This window comes from Xyrauchen texanus, chromosome 27 (genome assembly GCF_025860055.1).
Source record: "Xyrauchen texanus isolate HMW12.3.18 chromosome 27, RBS_HiC_50CHRs, whole genome shotgun sequence".
Lineage (NCBI taxonomy): Eukaryota > Metazoa > Chordata > Actinopteri > Cypriniformes > Catostomidae > Xyrauchen > Xyrauchen texanus.
Genome location: NC_068302.1, coordinates 14171190 through 14190143, shown reverse-complemented (window position 1 = coordinate 14190143; position 18954 = coordinate 14171190). Strand labels below are relative to the sequence as shown.

The 18954-nt window shown below is 39.5% G+C and overlaps 1 protein-coding gene and 1 long non-coding RNA gene across 2 annotated transcripts; both read right to left on the bottom strand.

Moving 5' to 3' along the window:
• Positions 1-736: 736 nt before the first annotated feature.
• On the bottom strand, positions 737-16289 carry rnf10 (ring finger protein 10). Its single transcript, XM_052094466.1, has 17 exons — positions 15753-16289; positions 13671-13861; positions 12117-12322; positions 11843-11933; positions 11528-11712; positions 10980-11116; positions 10272-10429; positions 9677-9811; positions 8972-9191; positions 8732-8865; positions 4771-4888; positions 4561-4662; positions 4243-4377; positions 4080-4171; positions 3563-3620; positions 3297-3461; positions 737-2157 (listed from the first exon to the last, which is right to left on the bottom strand). Exons 1-17 carry the CDS (start codon positions 15895-15897, stop codon positions 2084-2086), a joined length of 2346 nt encoding a protein of 781 aa, XP_051950426.1. The 5' UTR covers positions 15898-16289; the 3' UTR covers positions 737-2083.
• Positions 16290-16931: 642 nt separating this feature from the next.
• On the bottom strand, positions 16932-18954 carry LOC127621055 (uncharacterized). The gene is made up of 3 exons (XR_007967829.1): positions 18820-18954; positions 17645-17728; positions 16932-17353 (listed from the first exon to the last, which is right to left on the bottom strand). It is a non-coding gene; the product is annotated as an uncharacterized LOC127621055 (long non-coding RNA).

Genomic DNA, 18954 nt, shown 5'->3' with positions numbered 1-18954 from the left:
CATTAGCATCAATCTGATGATTCGCTTCAGACTCTGCAAATCTGAAGTATGCTATGCATTTTATATGCTCTTAATACTGATATTTTGAGGCAAAAAAAATCAAATGTTCCCAACCCAGTCTTTGGAAACGCACACCACAAAAATTAACTGGCACTCTGGTGAAAAAAATTAAATATTTGAAGTAGTCGGGAGGAAACCACTGGATCACTATCAAATAAATGAAACTACACTCAATACTCTTGTGATAACATAGCATGTGTCAAGAACACACTTAAAGGTGCATTCAGTAATTTCTTCCTTGTTAAAAGTTTCTCCAAGTAATGAATAGTAATTTTGAAGCAGATGACAAATGACCATGTCAATCATATCTATAACATAAAAGTGGTTTTATTTTACATGAAGGGTCTCCTCATGGGGGCTGCCATGTTAGAATCACGTGACCAGCCTACTGGCTTAATCTCAGTAACCACCAGTATTGGACACTCACTCAAGAATTAATCATGGCCGACTGTGACTAGGGAATTTCTACACTGCATTGGTAACTGAAAAATATTGTGTATGAATGATGCTGAATCCATTTCATTAGGAGTCAGTGTACAAACATATGTTCTTGAATAAATTCCTAGATCATTTAAAATTCAACAGAAATATGCAATGTAAACATGTACAGAAATGTGAATGGCTAAGATGTGGTATTTAAAAAAAATTAAAACAAATAAAAGACCCAACACAATGCCAGTGCATAATAATCCTTTATTCATTCCAAATTATTCTGTATGCAGGTTCTGAAATCACAGGTTTCTTCAGATTTCAAAAAAGAAAATAGAAAAGAAAAAAACTATTTTACAAAGTCTTTTCTTTGTCTTAACATTCTCTTATTCACTCAACCAGAGCAAGCACTGGAGTCAGCACCTCTTTAATTTTTGAACACTATAGAACATTATGGACTTGTCTCATAGTTGGAGTTTCTAATACAGTCAAATGCTTAAAGGCCCACTAAGTATTCAGCTATTGTAAAAAGACTAATTTACTGATCAAGACTTTCATGTTGGGCAGATGATAATTGCTGGTAAGAGTCAGCTGAATACAGTGTGACAGAGAACAATAGCACAGAGTTTGTGAAGCAGCAGCGGGAAGAAAACTCAAGACAATGTAACGACCAAGCATGAATGCGTTAAATCAGCATACCTTTCTGTGCATGTGTAAAGCAATACTAGATCAAATACATATAAATCCTGTCACAGGTTCTTAATTAGCATATTCTCCTAGTTTTAAATCATTTGCAAATTTTTGGCAGCCTGCTGAGAAAACTTTATTCCCAAATTCAAAGCGCCAATGTTTGGGTTGTAGTACTACATGTGTAACTATCTGAAAGAGTCTCAAGATATATCTTTAAAGTGAGTATGGAGGGAGATGTCTTTGCAGCTGGCTGACTGCTCTCACAAAACCCCCTAAAATATATCATAAGCCAAAACCAACAACCATTCCAATGTTTTCTCCATATTCCAGAAAGTGTCATCTAATGTAAATTGGGCACAAAAACTACAGTGCCATGTCAATTTTTACCATCTCTTTAAATGATTACTTGACAGTAAGGACAACTGTGGAAGTTGATCAGTTAATGAGTCTATAACATGCACAGTCTAATAGTCTATTCTATTGCCACTGAATTTAGCAACTTCTTGAAGGTTACTGAACCTGAAAAGTGGGGAAAGGAGCTGCTACTGACATTATTAACAGTAGAAACATCCCTTTGAGGGAATAGCAACGAGGATACTTAGTCTCTTCAATGGGTTGTACTGTTGTTTACAGTGCTTGGATAATTCCACTGGCAAAAAACATCGTTCAGAAAACATGAATGGCTGAGAAATCAGGTATGATCTAGGAACTTTATACAGATGTATATACACTGGATGGTATTGAAGAGACTTTAAGTCCATCCCCTCACAGCCTCAATTTCATATATATCAAATCAAATATGGTGCTACTGTGAATAAGGTCTATGAAGGGACATAATGAAACAAGAATCAGTTGGGAAGGAATATGGAAGGTGACATGAGTGAAGGGTGAACTTCAGTGCTGTTTACTTTGTATGAACCATAGAGGTGCTGAACAGAAGCTTCTGCTTTTTCTTTTTCTTCTTCCCCCCTTTCTCCACTAAAAAGAAAGATAATAAGTACTGTTAAAAAACAAATATTAATTACATACATACCATAGATACGGTTCCTCGTTTCCATTTTTGCATCTAATCATGACCTTGTATTGTACACTCTGCCTTAAATGAAATGCAAGGTGGAAAATATGTTTAATGAATCAAGTCATTGACACTTATTTCAATGAACTAGCTAAAAACAAATAGATTTACCCATTTGAATAATCACTCAAGTGTTTGTGTATTTCATCAGTTCACAAAACACATATAGAGGTGGTCAAAAATACACGTGACCACATCGCATTTGAGGTGCAAACGTGAATTTGTCCTGCATGCGTCCCAGACGGCCACCCCCTCACACGTTAATCAACCGCTGCGCTATAACAAGTGTTTTACATTTTGCCAGTTATGTGCTGCTAAAAAGAAATAACTGTCCAATCTGAAAATTTGAAAAAGTGGATACATAAGACAACAATCACAGATCTTCTTCAGTGTCAAGACGTTGTGATGCAAATGAGCGCACAAACGTTTAATCCACAAAAACATCAGATAATTTTTCTTGAAATGTTTGTGCTTGGATTAATTTTCAACTGCATCTGGGAGAAACAGCACAGGTTTTGTTTGCACTTTCTTTTTCTTTAAAATGGTTTATTATCACGAATTAACATACTGACAAAGTGGTTGAGATATGTCATCATTAAATCAGACCCTCCCCTCAAAATCCGAAAACAAGCAGTCACAGGAGACACATTTATGAGACCAGTAAACAGGGATGCATCTCGCCTGACCACACGCGATCAGATCACCCAAGACGCATCTTAATAACAGGTGTAAACGGGATCGAAAACTGTAAAAACTGTCTTATTGCCGTTGTAAAACGTTGTTAGTTTTGAGCGACCTCTTCAGGCAGACACAACAACACTGACTCAACCAATAGCATGAGAGCAGGGGGTTGGGCTATCAGTTTGTTCGAGCAACAACAGGGGGTACTGTTCAAAAAGGTGATAAAAACAATATTTGGTGATGCTAGTGGTGCAGGAATTGCACAATTCAGCTTTGTGTAAATAATGAAAGCTAGTTTCAAAAATAGCTTCCCTAAAACTGCACAACATACACATTGAGGAGGATAGTGTGGGAGCCTCACCGGGGATGGGTAAAGGGTGCGCTGGGGTACGATTTCCATGGTCCAGCTGTGACAAAGCCTCCCCAAAAGCCTGACTGAAAGAGTTCTGGAAACTGGGTACTGGGACCCGATCAGAACCGTCACTCTCTCCATCACTGTCTGCTGATGGAGGGGCCAGTAACATATCTGCACACATTTGAGGAAAACATAGGTCATATCTATGCAAAACAAAGATATTCAGAGTTAGCCAACAGGAAATAAAGTCTAAAAGCCAATAAATGACTGACCTTTTTTTGTGGTAGTTTTAGGCCCAGCATCCACACGGGCTTTCCCATCTTTCAGCATCTACCAGAGAAGTCACAAATCGTGTTATATGCTTTTGATACTCAAACATCTCAAAAATACCACTAATGTTTCAAAGTTTAACCAGACACACAACTACGAGTGGGTCCACCCCAAAGTTATCATAATTTTTTTTTTTTCATTTTAGTTCGCAGACCAGCACTACAATGCGTTCAATGGCTACTAAATTACTATTTTGATGTTTATTTTAGCAAGGTTCATTTTTTAAAAAAAATTCAATTTTTGTCTAGGTTTTAGCATACAATAATCACCTAGTCCACCCAGTGGTAGGTCAAGTAGGTAACAGCTAGCACTCCAATCCAAAATTTTGTATTTGAAATATCACTGAGCATCTAATTTTTACATTATTCTAAATGCCCACCCAAATTGCAAACATCACTAGTGCCTCTGGGTGTACCAGAGACAATGTTTAAGCCATTCCTGAGAGAATGAAAGGCAAACCTGAGCAAAGGACATGCAGTGAGAGTCCTCTTCCACACTGGCTACACTGAGAGAGGGACTGTGCTCACTCAGAATAGGGAACATCATTCCATCTGGAATAAATAATTTAAATAATAAATAAATAATTACTGAGAACAGTTAAAAGGGAGTGTGCTTGTGCTACCTGAGGAAGGGCTGCTGCTTAAAGAGGCAGGTCCCAGTAGGAACTCTGGGGTCTGCATTATTGGGCTGTACTGAGGTGGCGATCCAAAAGCAGGAAACTGCTGGAGGTTCTCAAGCCCAATGTGCACCTCTGGATCTAACAGATGGACAAAAACACACCCCTCTCATTACGGAGCCAATAGAGAGCTAAAGAAAAAAATACCCATATTTACTTAGAAACACAGGACCAAGTTCATTAATGTTCTACTCGCAAACATTTTATGCATTTTGCCCAATTTCCACAGAAATAAAATTAAGTCAAGGGGAGCTTAATTCTCACATTTGCCCAGTTTCCTGTTTTCCTCCATTTCAATCCTCTTCTCTCTTCTCTTTTCATCCCTCACTTTCTTCTGCCTCAGACGCTTCCGCTTCTCCAAGTCATCTGCCAAAATGAGAGAAAATGTGATGTTAAAAAAAAATGTCTAACATTTGTCCATCAGCTTTTGGGTTTAATGAGGGGGATTAATTAGAATCATGTTTGTTAATGTACCTGAGAAGCTGTCCAGGGTCTCTTTTGAGAGAATCGGTGGCTGAAGATGAAGCTCACAGAGGCTGAACTCACAGGTAAGGGGAAGGTGAGAGAGGTAACGATGCCGGCGACGAATATCCTACAAATAAATTAAAATAGTTTATTCATGGCAGGCATTACTGAACAAGTTTAAAACCCAATCTGACCAAATGGCGGAAAAAGCATGTCATGGTTCGGCTGCTCCTGGTTTTAGCCGGCCTCAAATAAAACCTACGACTTATGAGACTGTTGATGGGAAATTTATCTTTGAGGAAGAGTTTCTTAACTTTCTCATGGTTAAAATAAAAATGATGAGTCAGGACCAAATAGTCCTAGTTGCCTTGAGCACCTTTGACTCAAAGTTGATTGAGTCTTCAAAAAAGGATGTTGTTTGAACTACCTGATACTAAGCAACAGTGCGTGGCCTGTAAAGGCAACCAGAAGGATGTCAATACATCCTTCTGGTTGCCTTTAAAAGTTTCAAAAGTTGCCTAAAAGTGTTAAATGAGAGTGGGGAAAACTTCCCCCAATTTGCCTACCACTACCTGGATGAGCTGCCACCCGTGACATTAGACAACGTGAATGTCTCAAACCTGCTCTGCAAGATGGAGTGTCTGCACAGTGAGGTGTGTGCGCGCTGACACCCAGTAAAACTTCAGGCGGATATCGGTGATGACCGGCATACTCCTACTACGACCATTGATAGCGGAGTCGTGGCAGAAGGCATAGCCTGGATAAATTGATTCATGCTGGAATCGCTTGCGGGAGAGCACCAGTAGGAGCCTCTGTGGTGGATAATGGCATGGAGTTGGGCGCAGCTGCGGGTGGCTAAGGCTCTTCTGTTGTCGGGGAGTCAATCAGTGTTACCCCGGCTTCTGCATCGCACATGGTGGGCATTGCCAAAATCACCAGAATGGAGCTTTATAGTGAAACATGGACGATGCAGGTGGAATCATGCTGAGAGCCAATTTTCCCAGCAAGCTAGTAAAATTAAGCCTATTGTTGGCACTGGGGCACAAGGAAACAAAGAAGAGGTGCAAAAGAATTTGGTAAGTGTGTTTGCTACCAAATTCTCACCACACCTTGATGCAGAGACACGGTCTTATTTTAAAGAAAAGCTTGGCCTTGACATTAACTGTCAATATATTGTTACTGTGCGCAACAGACACAGCTCATTTAAAGTGAGGTTAAAGAGATGTATAACACAGAGCTCTGGCCTAAAGATTTTGATGTGTGGCGATATTATGAGCCATGCAAGGCAGGAGTTACGGGCTCTAACATAGCTACTTCTACGCTTGGTGCAATGGTGCCGGTTGGGGCTATGGCCACAAAGAACACTTGAATTATCTATGCATGTTGTATCTTACAACTGTCAGGGGCTGCATGTTGGCAACAGCACAGGAGAAAATGGCCCAACATATAGTAGTTGACAACTTGTTGCAAAACTGTGAAATCTTGCATTTGCAAGAAACTTTCACCCGAACAGGATTTGGGGAAATTTAACTTAATTTTAATGACACCATTCAAGGGGCTGGTAAATCCACAAATGATCTTACTATGGGAATAGTGAGAGGAAGGATAGCAGGAGGAGAGTACAATTAAAGATTAATAACAAAGAGTTAATTATCCTCATTGTATATACACCTTATGTGTCAACAGAATGAGGATGAATACTTGAATAGACTGTCTTTTATAAATTCCTTTATTTATGACAATCATCCTACAAGTGGTTGGTGTTACGAATGCTGAACTTTTAGATAGATGCTCAATGTTTGCTAAACATATGCTACAGTTCTGTGATGATAATCTTATATTATCCAGTCAAATGCTTTTATCTGCAGATAGCAATTCTTACATAAGTGAAGCCTGGCACACAACCTCATGGCTTGACAATTGCATTAGCACTGCTGATGATCATGCCATTTTGCAATCAATTAGAAAATTTGTATGAGACATCCATGTCTGATCATGTACCATTTCTTATGATTCTTTAAGTTGACAGTCTCCCTGAGATTATTTATGATGTTGAGTGCTGGCACAGCAAACCTGGATTGGGCCAAGCTTGCATAAGAGGATGTCTTAACATCCTCTAAGAAACTGATGTAAATTGTAATTACATTTCTCACTGTAGAGCCTCTGTGCCATGTATGACTGTATTTTGGGAGCAGTGTATGAGGCCAGTAGACCATACTTAACTTGCTCTGATAAGGCATACAACATCAAGCCAGGTTGGGAAAAGTATGTGTCTGCATATCGTGAAGAAGCTAAGGAGGCATTTAAGGCATGTGTTTTGGCAGGTAGGCCCAGACAGGGGCATGTCCTGGATTATAAGAAGTTCACCAATGCTAGGTATAAATATGCGATTCGTTATGTTTGCAAACGCGAACAAGTTATGAGAGTAGACTCTATGGCTGAAAAACTACATTGTAACAATGTAATTGACTTTTGGAAGGATGTGAGAGCTCTAAACAGGAGCAATATGTTGTTACCATGCATTATAGAGGGAGTTTCTGGAGCTTATCATATAGAGTTGTGGAGCCAACATTACTTTGTTTTATTTAACTTTGTTAAAAGTGACACCTATATAGTGTATAATGTTGCCGAAAGTGATACAGTGGGTATTACAACATATTACAACAACAGCTATCTGATAGAAAAGGAAGTGGCTTAGATCTTGCTGAACACCAAGTTTGCAGTTTTTCTTGCCATTTGTTTTACTGGATTTATAACCCATGCACTGTTGCCAGAGTCTATGTTGTTAGTTGCTCTTGTGCCTGTCATCAAGGATAAAGCTGGCAAGGATGGAAGCCTGGATAATTATAGACTAATTACAATAGCCAGTGTGTTATCTTAAGTTCAGGAAAGGATTTTATTAGATTGCGTGTGTGTGTATAAACTGGAACCACAGACAACCAGTTTGGTTTAAAGGCCAATCATGGTACTGATTTATGCATCTACGCCTTGAAAGAAGTAGTTGAAATGTATAGAAGGCAAAACTCCTCTGTTGTAATCCGCTTTATTGACGCCTCTATGGCTTTTAAATGATTGAATCTCCAAAAGCTGTTTTTGAAATTGAGTCAAAGGGGTTTGCCTAACAGCATGATAAGAATCCTGGCATACTGGTATGCCAATCAGAGTCTGAAGGTCAAATGGAGTAATGGAGGTCTCCACTCCTTTTGGGGTTGGTAATGGAGTGCGACAGGAAGGGGAAGGGTCTTCAACGTGTACATGAACAACCTGTCTGGACAACTAAGAGGCTGCAAAACTGGCTGTATTATTGTTAACACCCTAATGAATCATCTAATGTGTTGATGATCTGGCTATTTTTCCACCAAGTAGTGCTGGCTTTCAACAGCTGCTGAATATATGTTCTACTTACAGGGTCAAACATGATGTGCAATACAATGCTAAATCTCTTTAGAGCATTTTGCACTCCTCTCTACACTGTTCCTTTGTGGACAAAGTTTAAAAAGGCGAGCCTACACAAGCTTCAGGTTGCCTATAATGACTGTACACGGATCTTGCTTAAAGCTAGGTGGTGTATTGCAAGTGACTTGGTTTGTAATGGAAGAGTCAACACATTTCAGGCTCCATTGAGAAATCTGATGTATAAATGTATCTGTCGACTGGATGATTCTTAGAACGCCATTATTATGCTGCTGTCAAATCCTAGGCTGTGTGTTGTCCAATACCAGTCACTTCTGTGGAAACACTGGTAAAACTGTCTTTTACAAAACATTTCAATTACTTTTTCCTATTTTTGTTGTGTGTATTGTATCTAGTCTGTGTGTTATAATTTTGTATGTTTGCTAATGGACTCTGAGTCTGACAATAAAGTTGAACTGAACCAATCCTGTGAATAGCTCACCAAAGTACAAGATATGCATTTATCTTTAATACTAGGAAACTAGCAGGAGTATTAATTTAGACAATGTTTGTTTACCTCAGTGACAGTCTGTCCATCAATCTCCACTACAGTAGCAGTTATAGACTGGGGGCTGTTCTCCAGGCTTCCATACTCTCTCTGCAGACAGCGCACATTCACTGGGTGCAGAAACATCTGCTGACCATCCTCAGCTGCATGTGCACAATGGAGTGATGCATTAGTCATATACAGAGAGCTGTTATGTGCCATGTACAAAATAATAGAATTAAGCACTGTTACATATGGGCAGACACACACCTTGGTAGAAGTAGTAATATGGGCCATGATGAGAGTTATGCAGTGGGCCCGTCTCATTCTGAATGGCCTGAGAGTTGTCTTCCAAGGGTAGGTCCTCCACTGGTCCTTCAGGAATCTCTTCAGCCACCTCAGGAACATTGTGAGCAGGCATCTCTTCCACCGGCTCCTCGTGGAGGTCCTGAATCTCATCATCAAATGCAGAGGCATACTGTAGGATGGGCTGGGGTAGGACACAATGGGTTAAATCAAATTATGCTCGGTGATATTTACTGCAACTGGATTTGCTTCTGGACTCAGATTTAACATTTGACAAAGTGGTGAACCAACATTTTGGTCCAATTGTTTAATTGGAATGCATTACCAAGAAATGCATAGATTCTTAGTAATTAGCAAAAGTTTTAGCCTGAAATTAAACTGACAATTTTTATATTTTGTAAAAACACAAGCTAACATAGCTAAAATGGCTTAATTTTGCTCAGTGTGTCAAAGGTATATTTGCAATGTACTTATTTTGCCTTCACAACCACATCAGGACAACTAATTTACAGTAGTTTAATCCAACAAAATATGGTCACAATTTGTTCAACAAGATCCTTTTATAATACAGGTTAATTATAGGTATAATGTATTAAGCATTGAAACAATCATAATCATCTTAAACTGTAGTAGAGATGTACTAATGGAAGGAAAGGTGTTTGTACTTACCTTGGAGTTAGTGAAGTTCTTGACTGGAATCACTTCTGGAGAGGAGTGCACAGTAAGAGACAGTTTTTTCAGGTCTACCTCATCAACAGAGCCACCGTTTTTACGGCGACACTTTAGCAGACCGTCCTCTCGCTCCTGTGGATTTATGAGGTTTAGATTGTTAGGTTTACATATTTGTGTGCAATGTAGGTGGAGTATCTAACTAAAAGCGACAACTTTGTTGAGCAACATAACTACTGAACTTGCAAAGCTTTTAACCAATGTGTAGCATCTCCAGATATAGTTTTCTTTTTTCCTTCTCAAACGCTACACTGTTTATATACTTCTCATTGTATGATTCATTCCAGTTTTATAAAACATTATAAAATGTAAAACCTCAGTTTTCTTAGTTTGTACAGAAGATAAACTAATTGAGAAGTTTTGTGCTCTATAACTACTGCTCTGATTTTGTACTTAATTTCATAATCTAGTATCTTAATTGCGCAACTACTTGTTAAACGTTTAAGAGACCCTTTTGGAAACTAGTATGAATTTTGAGTAGCTTGTAGCCCAGCATTTTCTCCATACTGGTTGCATAGTGAGAATGCATGTGTACCTGCAGCTGCAGTAAGGCACTTTGTATGAAACAGGCCTGTGGGTCATCTTTCTCTTGGTTGAGTTGGGTTTGGAGAGCCATCCTCTCCTCAGCCAGCAAACTCAAAACCTGCTCCTGAGATGCCAACAGCAGCTTAGAGTAGGAGCTTAAATGCACATCTGCAGCAAAATGAAAGAAAACATTGGTCAAATGTGAAATATAAAAATACTCAATTGAGGACCAGCAAAGATGATTCTAATAATTGTGCATCCTTGTTTCCTTTCCTCATTTCCTAGCTAACAAGGAGGTTATAATCAAAGCAAGAATAATTTGTAAAATGGAATGTCTTTCTCATTCACGCATCACTTTAGAGCACAGTCCCTGTGCAGCTGCATTACCTCAGAGTTCTTGCCGTTATGTTGTTGAAACTTTATTTTTAAATAAAATCCAAGTATGACAATTATGGTTCATTTTAACTGCAAAGGTGAAAAATATATTAAAACTTTTGCATCAGATGTGTAGGTAGAGGTGAATTTAAGATACATCAGGTGATTAGACCAAAAAGTCTTCCGTAAAGGATCCACCTGTGCTTCCTCACTTAAGCATACTCTATAACCTTCCTCCATCACAGTGCATTTAGAGATTTGAATACGTCCTTTATGATGGCAGACTTTGATCAGTTAAAAGTTTAGATATAAGCAGCACCCCAGAATGTCAAAGAAATCCCACCTCCAAAATGTATGGGCTCCTCCACTTTAACCCATTGAGAGCTGGGAAGAGCCACCAGCGATCCTTTCTCTCTCCGCATCAGACGCATGGTGATGACATCACCAGTCACATACTGATGGGTCTCCATGGCAACCACACTGAAATATAACAAGGTAGGGTTCATTTACAACATGGAGTTCACCAATTCCTAAAATTACATCAAGTGAATAACAAATAAAATAAGGCAGTCAACATGATATATTTTACTGTCCATGCATAAAAAGATTTAAATAAAAAGTCCATTGTCTTAAATTGACACCTATCTAAATATGATTTAGAGAAAAAATATGGAAATTAATTTAAAATTGGCTCTAAAGTTTCCTTTAATAAAAGGGTCTACAAAGCTTGATTTTTACAAACATTATGGTTTAAAGATGTGCTGAAGAATAAATTGACCAGTAGATCATACATCAAACACAGAAAATCAGAGGCCTACGACACAATACAACCCATTCAAATTAACCAAAACGAAACATTAGTAAGCATAATTGGGTGATTTCAGTACAAACCTCTTGAGGTCAAAACTGTGCACGGCCTCATAACAAATGGGGCACTTAGACCAGTTCTTCTCACTCAAAGAGAGGTAATGCAGCATACACGGCCAACAGTAGATGTGGCCGCAGCGTGTCATGTGGGCCGCCACGGGGGGATACAGGCAGATTGGACATGACGGCACCTCATGACTGTAGATGCGCTGTGATGAGACAGATAACATTTCATGAATAAACACATTTAGTTCTGGAGTACGCAAATGTTTTAAAGAGGAGTCAAAGTATTTTAAGCGTGCTGTATGAACTGGAAAAAAAAATGACTAGACTCCTCACCACTTGCTGCACATACTCCCAGTCTACCAGAGTATCTGGATCAGTGAAGTGGGCCTGATAGTCCTGATCATCAATTACCACAAACTGGCAACTGGTGGACAAAACATACACATTTTATATATACACATGCACCCTTTCTTAAAAGAAATGTATACTTAAACATCAGTACTACAAAACTACCAGGCCTCATCATGATGCATCACATTGTCATGCCATTGGCACCAGGAAAGACATTAACCTAAAATATCACTATAATAGTACAAATTGTACCCACTTGGCCTGTAGGAAAAGCTCTTTGTTGAAGGGCTTGTGTTTGTGACCCCACTTGTTGCGGCGACCCCAGCAGGAATGGCCATCACCTCCGAAGCCAAAATGGGTTCCTCGTGGCTCAAACGTGAAGTTGAGCAGGTGGTTCAGGCTTATCTTTTTGGGTCCAGCAAACTGAGCCGGGCTAAACTCTGCCCGGCAGTTCTCTTCTACCTAATGACAAGAGTAACAGTGCTTAAAGTTAATTCTTGATACAGCAAACAACTATGGGCATGTTTATTTTAAAGGAGTAGTTCACCCAAAAATGATAATTCTCTCATTATTCACTTACTCTGATGCCAACCCAGATGTGTCAGCAGAACACAAATGAGGATTTTTAGAAGATGGAGCTCTGTCAGGTCCTTATAAATGAACGTGCACGGGTGTCCGCACTTTGACAGTCCAACAGTCACATTTAGGCGGCAATAAAGTAATTCTCAAGACTCCAGTCAATCAAAGAATGTCTTATGAAGCAAATTGATATGTTTGTGTAAAAAATAAATCAATAATTGAAACATTAACTTTTAAAAAGTAATTCCTGTCAGCAGATGACGTATCACATAGCTGTCGCGTGGCAGAAGCACAGTGGCGAAGTGCTTATTTATAACAGAAGAACGAACGTCATGCGAGAGCTCGTCCATTTCAAACTGCATTAGAGCCCTGGATGGAAGTGTCGATTTGAAGTTAAAAACATTTGAATTATCGTTTCTTACAGAAACCTATCCATTTGCTTCAGAAGACATTCACTGTTCGGCTGGAGTAACAAGGATTACTTTATTGCTGCCTAAATGTGACTTTTGGACCGTCAAATTGCTGGAACCCATGTACATGCATTATAAGGACCTGACAGAGCTCAATTTTCTAATAAAAATCTTAATTTGTATTCTGCTGAAGAAAAACAGTCATGAGGGCCTGGGTAGCTTTGAGTGTATTGACGCAGAATAACACCCCTTGTGTCGCGAGTTTGAATCCAGGACATGCTGAGTAACTCCAACCAGGTCTCCTAAGAAACCAAATTGGCCCGGTTGCTAGGGAGGGTAGTCACATGGGTTAACCTCCTCGTGGTCGCGATTAGTGGTTCTTGCTCTCAATGGGGCGCGAGGCAAGTTGTGCGTGGATCGTGGAGAGTAGCATGAGCCTCAACATGCGGAGCCTCTGCTGTGTCATGCACAACAAGCCACGTGATAAAATGCACGGATTGACCGTCTCAGAAGCGGAGGCAACTGAGACTTGTCCTCCACCAACCGGATTGAGGTGAGTAACCACGCCACCACGAGGACCTACTAAGAAGTCTGAACTGGGCATTTCAAATTGGTTGAAAAGACGATACAATTATTTTAAAAAAAAAATTTAAAGACAGTCATACACATCTGGGATGGTTTCAGGGTAAGTGAATAATGAGAGAATTAAAATTTCTGTGTGAACTATTCCTATAATGAGTATGAAATATGGAAACAAAAATATTAATTTGTGGAAAAACAAATGAATCAATCATTTTGCTCAAATTGATTTATAAACAAACCTCTTCTCTTCTCCCACCACCAGGGAGTCCATACTGTCTACCCCCACCGCCACCTCTCTGAGGGGGTCTCTTGTCAAAATTCTTGCTTTTGTGTGGCTGGGAACGCCGTGGGCCTGGACAGCTCTCAGCCTTGGGAAATGTGGGCTCACGCTTGCGGTTATAGCGCTTTGAGCCCCCATTATTCTTACCATCTAAACAAGAGGAAAGAAGACTGTCAATATGCATAAAATCTATAGCACATCATTTTACTTGTCAACATAAAATGGATGCAGGCCTAGTTCCCAGGATGGATGAGGGAGAACCCTGATTATTACAATTAATATTGATAAAATTAGATTAAACTAAAACAATAATAGTCGAGAAAAATTTATTTGAGGTAAAATATGATCTGACATGTGACTAAAGTAGTTGCGCATGAATTGTGAATGTCGATCGCATTCATGCTCATGACCATTATTTTTTTAGAAGCACTTTCACTATTTTGTCATAACTGGCACAGGCCAAACTTAATCAAATCAGTCACATGGTTTACTTTGAAGTATTTCAGAGTAGGGGGTGTAAACACAGCTTATCAACCAGAAGCAGAGACTCCATATGGTTCATGGAGCCTACATCGAAACATTATTCATCAAAACTTCACCGTTCAGTCACAGCATTAAAACCACCTGTCTAATACTGTGTAGGTCCCCTTCTGCTGCCAAAACAGCGCCAACCCGCATCGCAGTATAGCATTCTGAGATTATATTCTGCTCACCACAATTGCGTAATTACAGAGCGGTTATCGGAGTAACCGTAAACTTAGTCAGTCCGAACCAGTCTGGCCATTCTCTGTTGACCTCTCTCATCAACAAGGCATTTCCATCCGCAGAACTGTCACTCACTGGATGTTTTTTGACACCATTCGGAGTAAAGTCTAGAGATCAGCAGTTACAGAAATACTCAAACCAGCCCATCTGGCACCAACAATCATTCATATGATTATCTAATCAGCCAATCATATGGCTGCAGTCCATAAAATCATGTTGGTATGGATCAGGAGCTTCAGTTAATGTTCATATCAACCATCAGAATGGGGAAAGAAATTATCTCAGTGATTTGGTGTGGCATGATTGTTGGTGCCAGATGGGCTGGTTTGAGTATTTCTGTAACTGCTGATCTCCTGGGATTTTCACACACAACAGTCTCTGTCATTTACTCAGAATGGTGCCAAAAATAAAAAACATCCAGTGAGTTAAAGTTCTGTCGAAATATCTTGTTAATGAGAGAGGTCAACAGAGAAATACCAGACTGGTTTAAACTTCGGTAACTCAGATAACCACTCTGTACAATTGTGGTGAGAAGAATATAATCTCAGAATGCTATACTGAGATGCGTGTTGGCGCTGTTTTGGCGTCAGAAGGGGACCTACAATATTAGGCAGGTGGTTTTAATGTTGTGGCTGATCGGTGTAAAACAAGATCGATATATTACACAATTTAAGCGGTTATCTACAACGAGATTACGCTGATACGTTCATAGTTTTCTTTGGCCCCTACAAAATCTAGAGAGCATTAAACAACTAAAGCTTTTTTATCTAGTCACATGGCAGCCTGCTGATAAGAATAGATCCTGACCATGATTCTGATACATATGTGCTAAAAACAAATGGGAGCAGGGAAACAAACCTATTCCCCTTTTGGAAATCAATAAAGATTCCGTTTTATAGACCATCAGTCTACCTATATAGAAAGTTTTGATATTAGAATTGTGATGTAAAGTTGCAAATCCAGTCAGGCAAAGAGGGAAATGTGGAATGGGCCTAAAATGTTTCATCTGACATTAATGACAATATAAGACTAATAGTTTAATGTGTAATTTTTGTATGTTATTTTGAGTTGATTGCGATTTAATTCTAGTATTGTTCGATTCTCCCCATTAATAATGACATTAGGAGGCCAAACAAACTAGCTGGAACGAGGTCTTATCTGCAGACACAAACAAAACTACGCCATAAGAATAACATATCTTTTCTCCAAGCACGAGGCAGCTCAAATTTGACCATAACAAGGATGTGTTTGTGTCCATAAGGTGCTGATCATGTACCTGTTTTTGTTTTAGAGTCCGCAGGAGTCGGGCCTGTCGAGCCAGAACGGGGCGGGATCTTCGTACTGCTGCTGTTGTTGGTATTTGGGTTTTTCTCCATATTGAGGCCGAACTGTGGGGAGAGAGACTCCGAGCTCTTTGGCATTAAACGGGGCAAAGGGGAATAACAACGGGTTGTATACGCGGGTCAGGCGACGGAGGCCCTTATTCATTTCTGTCAAACGCGGAGACCCCATTACGGCGACATCTTGACCACAAACAACCCGAGAAAAAAACAGAGACACAATTCGAATGTCTCAGTAAAAGAGCTGTGCTAACACAAAAAACAGGTGCCCAAAAAACGGGGCCTCGCCCCTTGAAAAGCGTCGTTTTTCCTTAGCGTGGGAAGTGTACCGCCCCACAAGGCATTAACCGCATTCCAAAAGTGGAAAACGGATGATTTAATGGGTTTTCACCCAAATTATACTTGCGTAAAACAAAGTCACACTTATGGCGACGGGTCGCCAATTCGGGAATCGTAAACACCCGGATGTAGATTATAAGGCTCGCAGGGCTTAAAAATGCGCATGCGCGGACATAACGATTTCTGATTGGCGTATTTCACTGCGCGATGTGTTGTAATGTATGTGAAAGTCGTGATCTGCTGTCAAAGCACGTGTTGCTGAAAAACTTTATAATTATTATTTAAATAAAAAACTATGAATAAAACGTTAATTGACATCGTGCCATTGACTAATAGCGTGCGTTTTATTAAGTTGACCGAATAAGAACTATAAACACCAATGGAGTCAGTACAAAAGTTATCAAACAACGAACACATTCGTGATAAACATTTAACCTGTACATGGTAAGAGTTTATATTAGCAGTAATGTATCACACTACAATGCGTGTCTTATTTTGTGATGTGAACAGATAGAAGCAGCAATGGTTTTAGTCAGTACAAAAGTGAACAAACAAAAAAAACCTGTACAAAACGGCCAGAGTACATATTAGCAGTAGCCTAATGTATCAGATTATTCTAGATTTACAAATCACTTACATAACCAACTGAATAATGTTCAGAAAATAATTACAATTAATATTAATTTCGCAATCAAAATTGTATCCATATTAACCAATTACTTAAAGGGTAGTTCAACCAAAAATGAAAATTCTGTCATCATTTACTCACCCTCCTGTTTGACTTTTTTCTGTGGCACATTAAAGGATGCTGAATGATTGCTTCTGTCACCATGTATGAAAAAAATTGCAATGGAAGTGAATTGCATTTGATGTGTGCCACGTAATAAAGTAAGTCATATGGGTTTGAGTAAATGAAAATAAAATAAAATTTGGGGGTGAACTATCCCATTATAGTCCAATTTCTTAACATTTAAAAAGATCAGTGATCTTTTTAAGTGATTTCACTGATCACTTCATGGTTACATGATGCTTTTAAGACTTCAAGATGACACCATCTTCATCTATATATCAGGCACAAAGTTTGTTTAATTTAGGGTGTTTGGGTCCATTCATCATCATCATAATCACTCAGCTTTTTCCCTAAAGACAGTACTCAGGGAACAACTCTGGATTGCTCTCCTGACCTCAAGTCTTTCATCTACATTAGAGAGAGAAAGAGAGAACCATCAGTAGTTATATGTTTTATAATAACCATACAAGCACCACCTGGCGAGTTGCCCTATAACACTATTAAAATTCTACATACATCAATCATTATAATTAGAACAGGAAATAACCTGTATTCTTTGGCATTTTCAGTATTTGACGTGTCCATAATTGTACAGCTTACCACCAGGGGGCCCCGTTTTCCAGGTATAAATACTGTACAGTTCTTGTGATTATAAATAAGGGTCGACTGTAATGGTAAAGGCATGAAAACAGAACTTACTATCTGTTTGTCAGTCTAGCAGCATTCAGTTGAGCTGCTGTCTTTTGAACTGAGCAAGAAACTTCTGACATGTACTAATTGTTCCTGTGGACATGGACAAGAAAGGACATAGACGCTGTATGAAAAAAGATAGTGAGTTGTGTTTAATGTTCTGTTAAGCAGCCACCTCAAAGTCCCACACATATTATGTTCAATTAATGTACCGGTACAACTCTAGCCTGCAATAGCATGCACCTACGGTCAACTGGACTTTAACTTTCTTTATACAGATGTTGATGCATTACTTTTAATGTTGCAGTGATATAAGGAGTCTAAAATGTGCTAACAGCCCAGCCGTAAGTTCTGAAAGAGATTGTTCACCCAAAAATGAATATTCTCTCATCATTTACTCACCCTCATGCCATCCCAGATGTGTATGACATTCTTTTGTCTGTAGAACACAAATTACAATTTTTAGAAAAGTATTTTTAGCGGGGCCTGTGTAGCTCAGCAAGTAAAGACGCTGACTACTACACCTGGAGTCGCAAGTTCAAATCCAGGGCTTGCTGAGTGACTCCAGTCAGGCTTCCTAAGCAACCAATAGCCCGGTTGCTAGGGTGGATAGGGTCATGTTGGGTTAACCTCTTCGTGGTCGCTATAATGTGGTTCTCGCTCTTGGTGGGGCACGTGGTGAGTTGTGCGTGGATGCCATGGAGAATAGCATGAGCCTCCACACGCGCTAAGTCTCCATGGTAAAGTGCACAACAAACCACGTGATAAGATGCGCAGATTAACGGTATAAGACACTGAGGCAACTGAGATTCGAGTCACTACGCAACCATGAGGTCTTAGAGCTCATTGGGAATTCCAAATTGGGGAGAAAATGGGAGAACGAACCCCCCCTCACTGGAGTCGTATGAATTACTTCCAAGCTGCCTTTTTATGCTTTTTGGACCTTCACAGTTTTGGCCAAAAGAGATTTTTTAGATGAATATCTCCACTATACAATGCCATCATTCACTTGCATTGTATAGTGGAGATATTCATCTAAAAAATCTCTGTTTGTTTTCAGCAGAAGAGAGTAAGCCATACATATCTGGGATAGCATGAGGGCGAGTAAATGATGAGAGAATTTTCATTTTTGGGTGAAACTATCCCTTGATGTTGGACCAGTACTTCATCCACACCTCTCTTACCTTCTGCATGTAAGCAGCATGGCACCTTCTGGCCTCAGTGTAGGTGATGAAAGGGAGAGCAGAACAGATGAGCCTGTATTGTGCTATCCTGCAGCATTTGAAAACCACTCCAGGGTGAGCATTCAGGTATTTCAC

Coding starts and splice junctions, on each gene's coding strand:
- rnf10 (XM_052094466.1), bottom strand. CDS start 15,897: ATGCCAAAGAGCTCGGAGTCTCTCTCCCCACAGTTCGGCCTCAATATG. Junction 10,430..10,979: donor GGAGCCCATACATTTTGGAG/GTGGGATTTCTT, acceptor ATTTTGCTGCAG/ATGTGCATTTAAGCTCCTAC. Junction 9,192..9,676: donor AGAACTTCACTAACTCCAAG/GTAAGTACAAAC, acceptor GTCCTACCCCAG/CCCATCCTACAGTATGCCTC.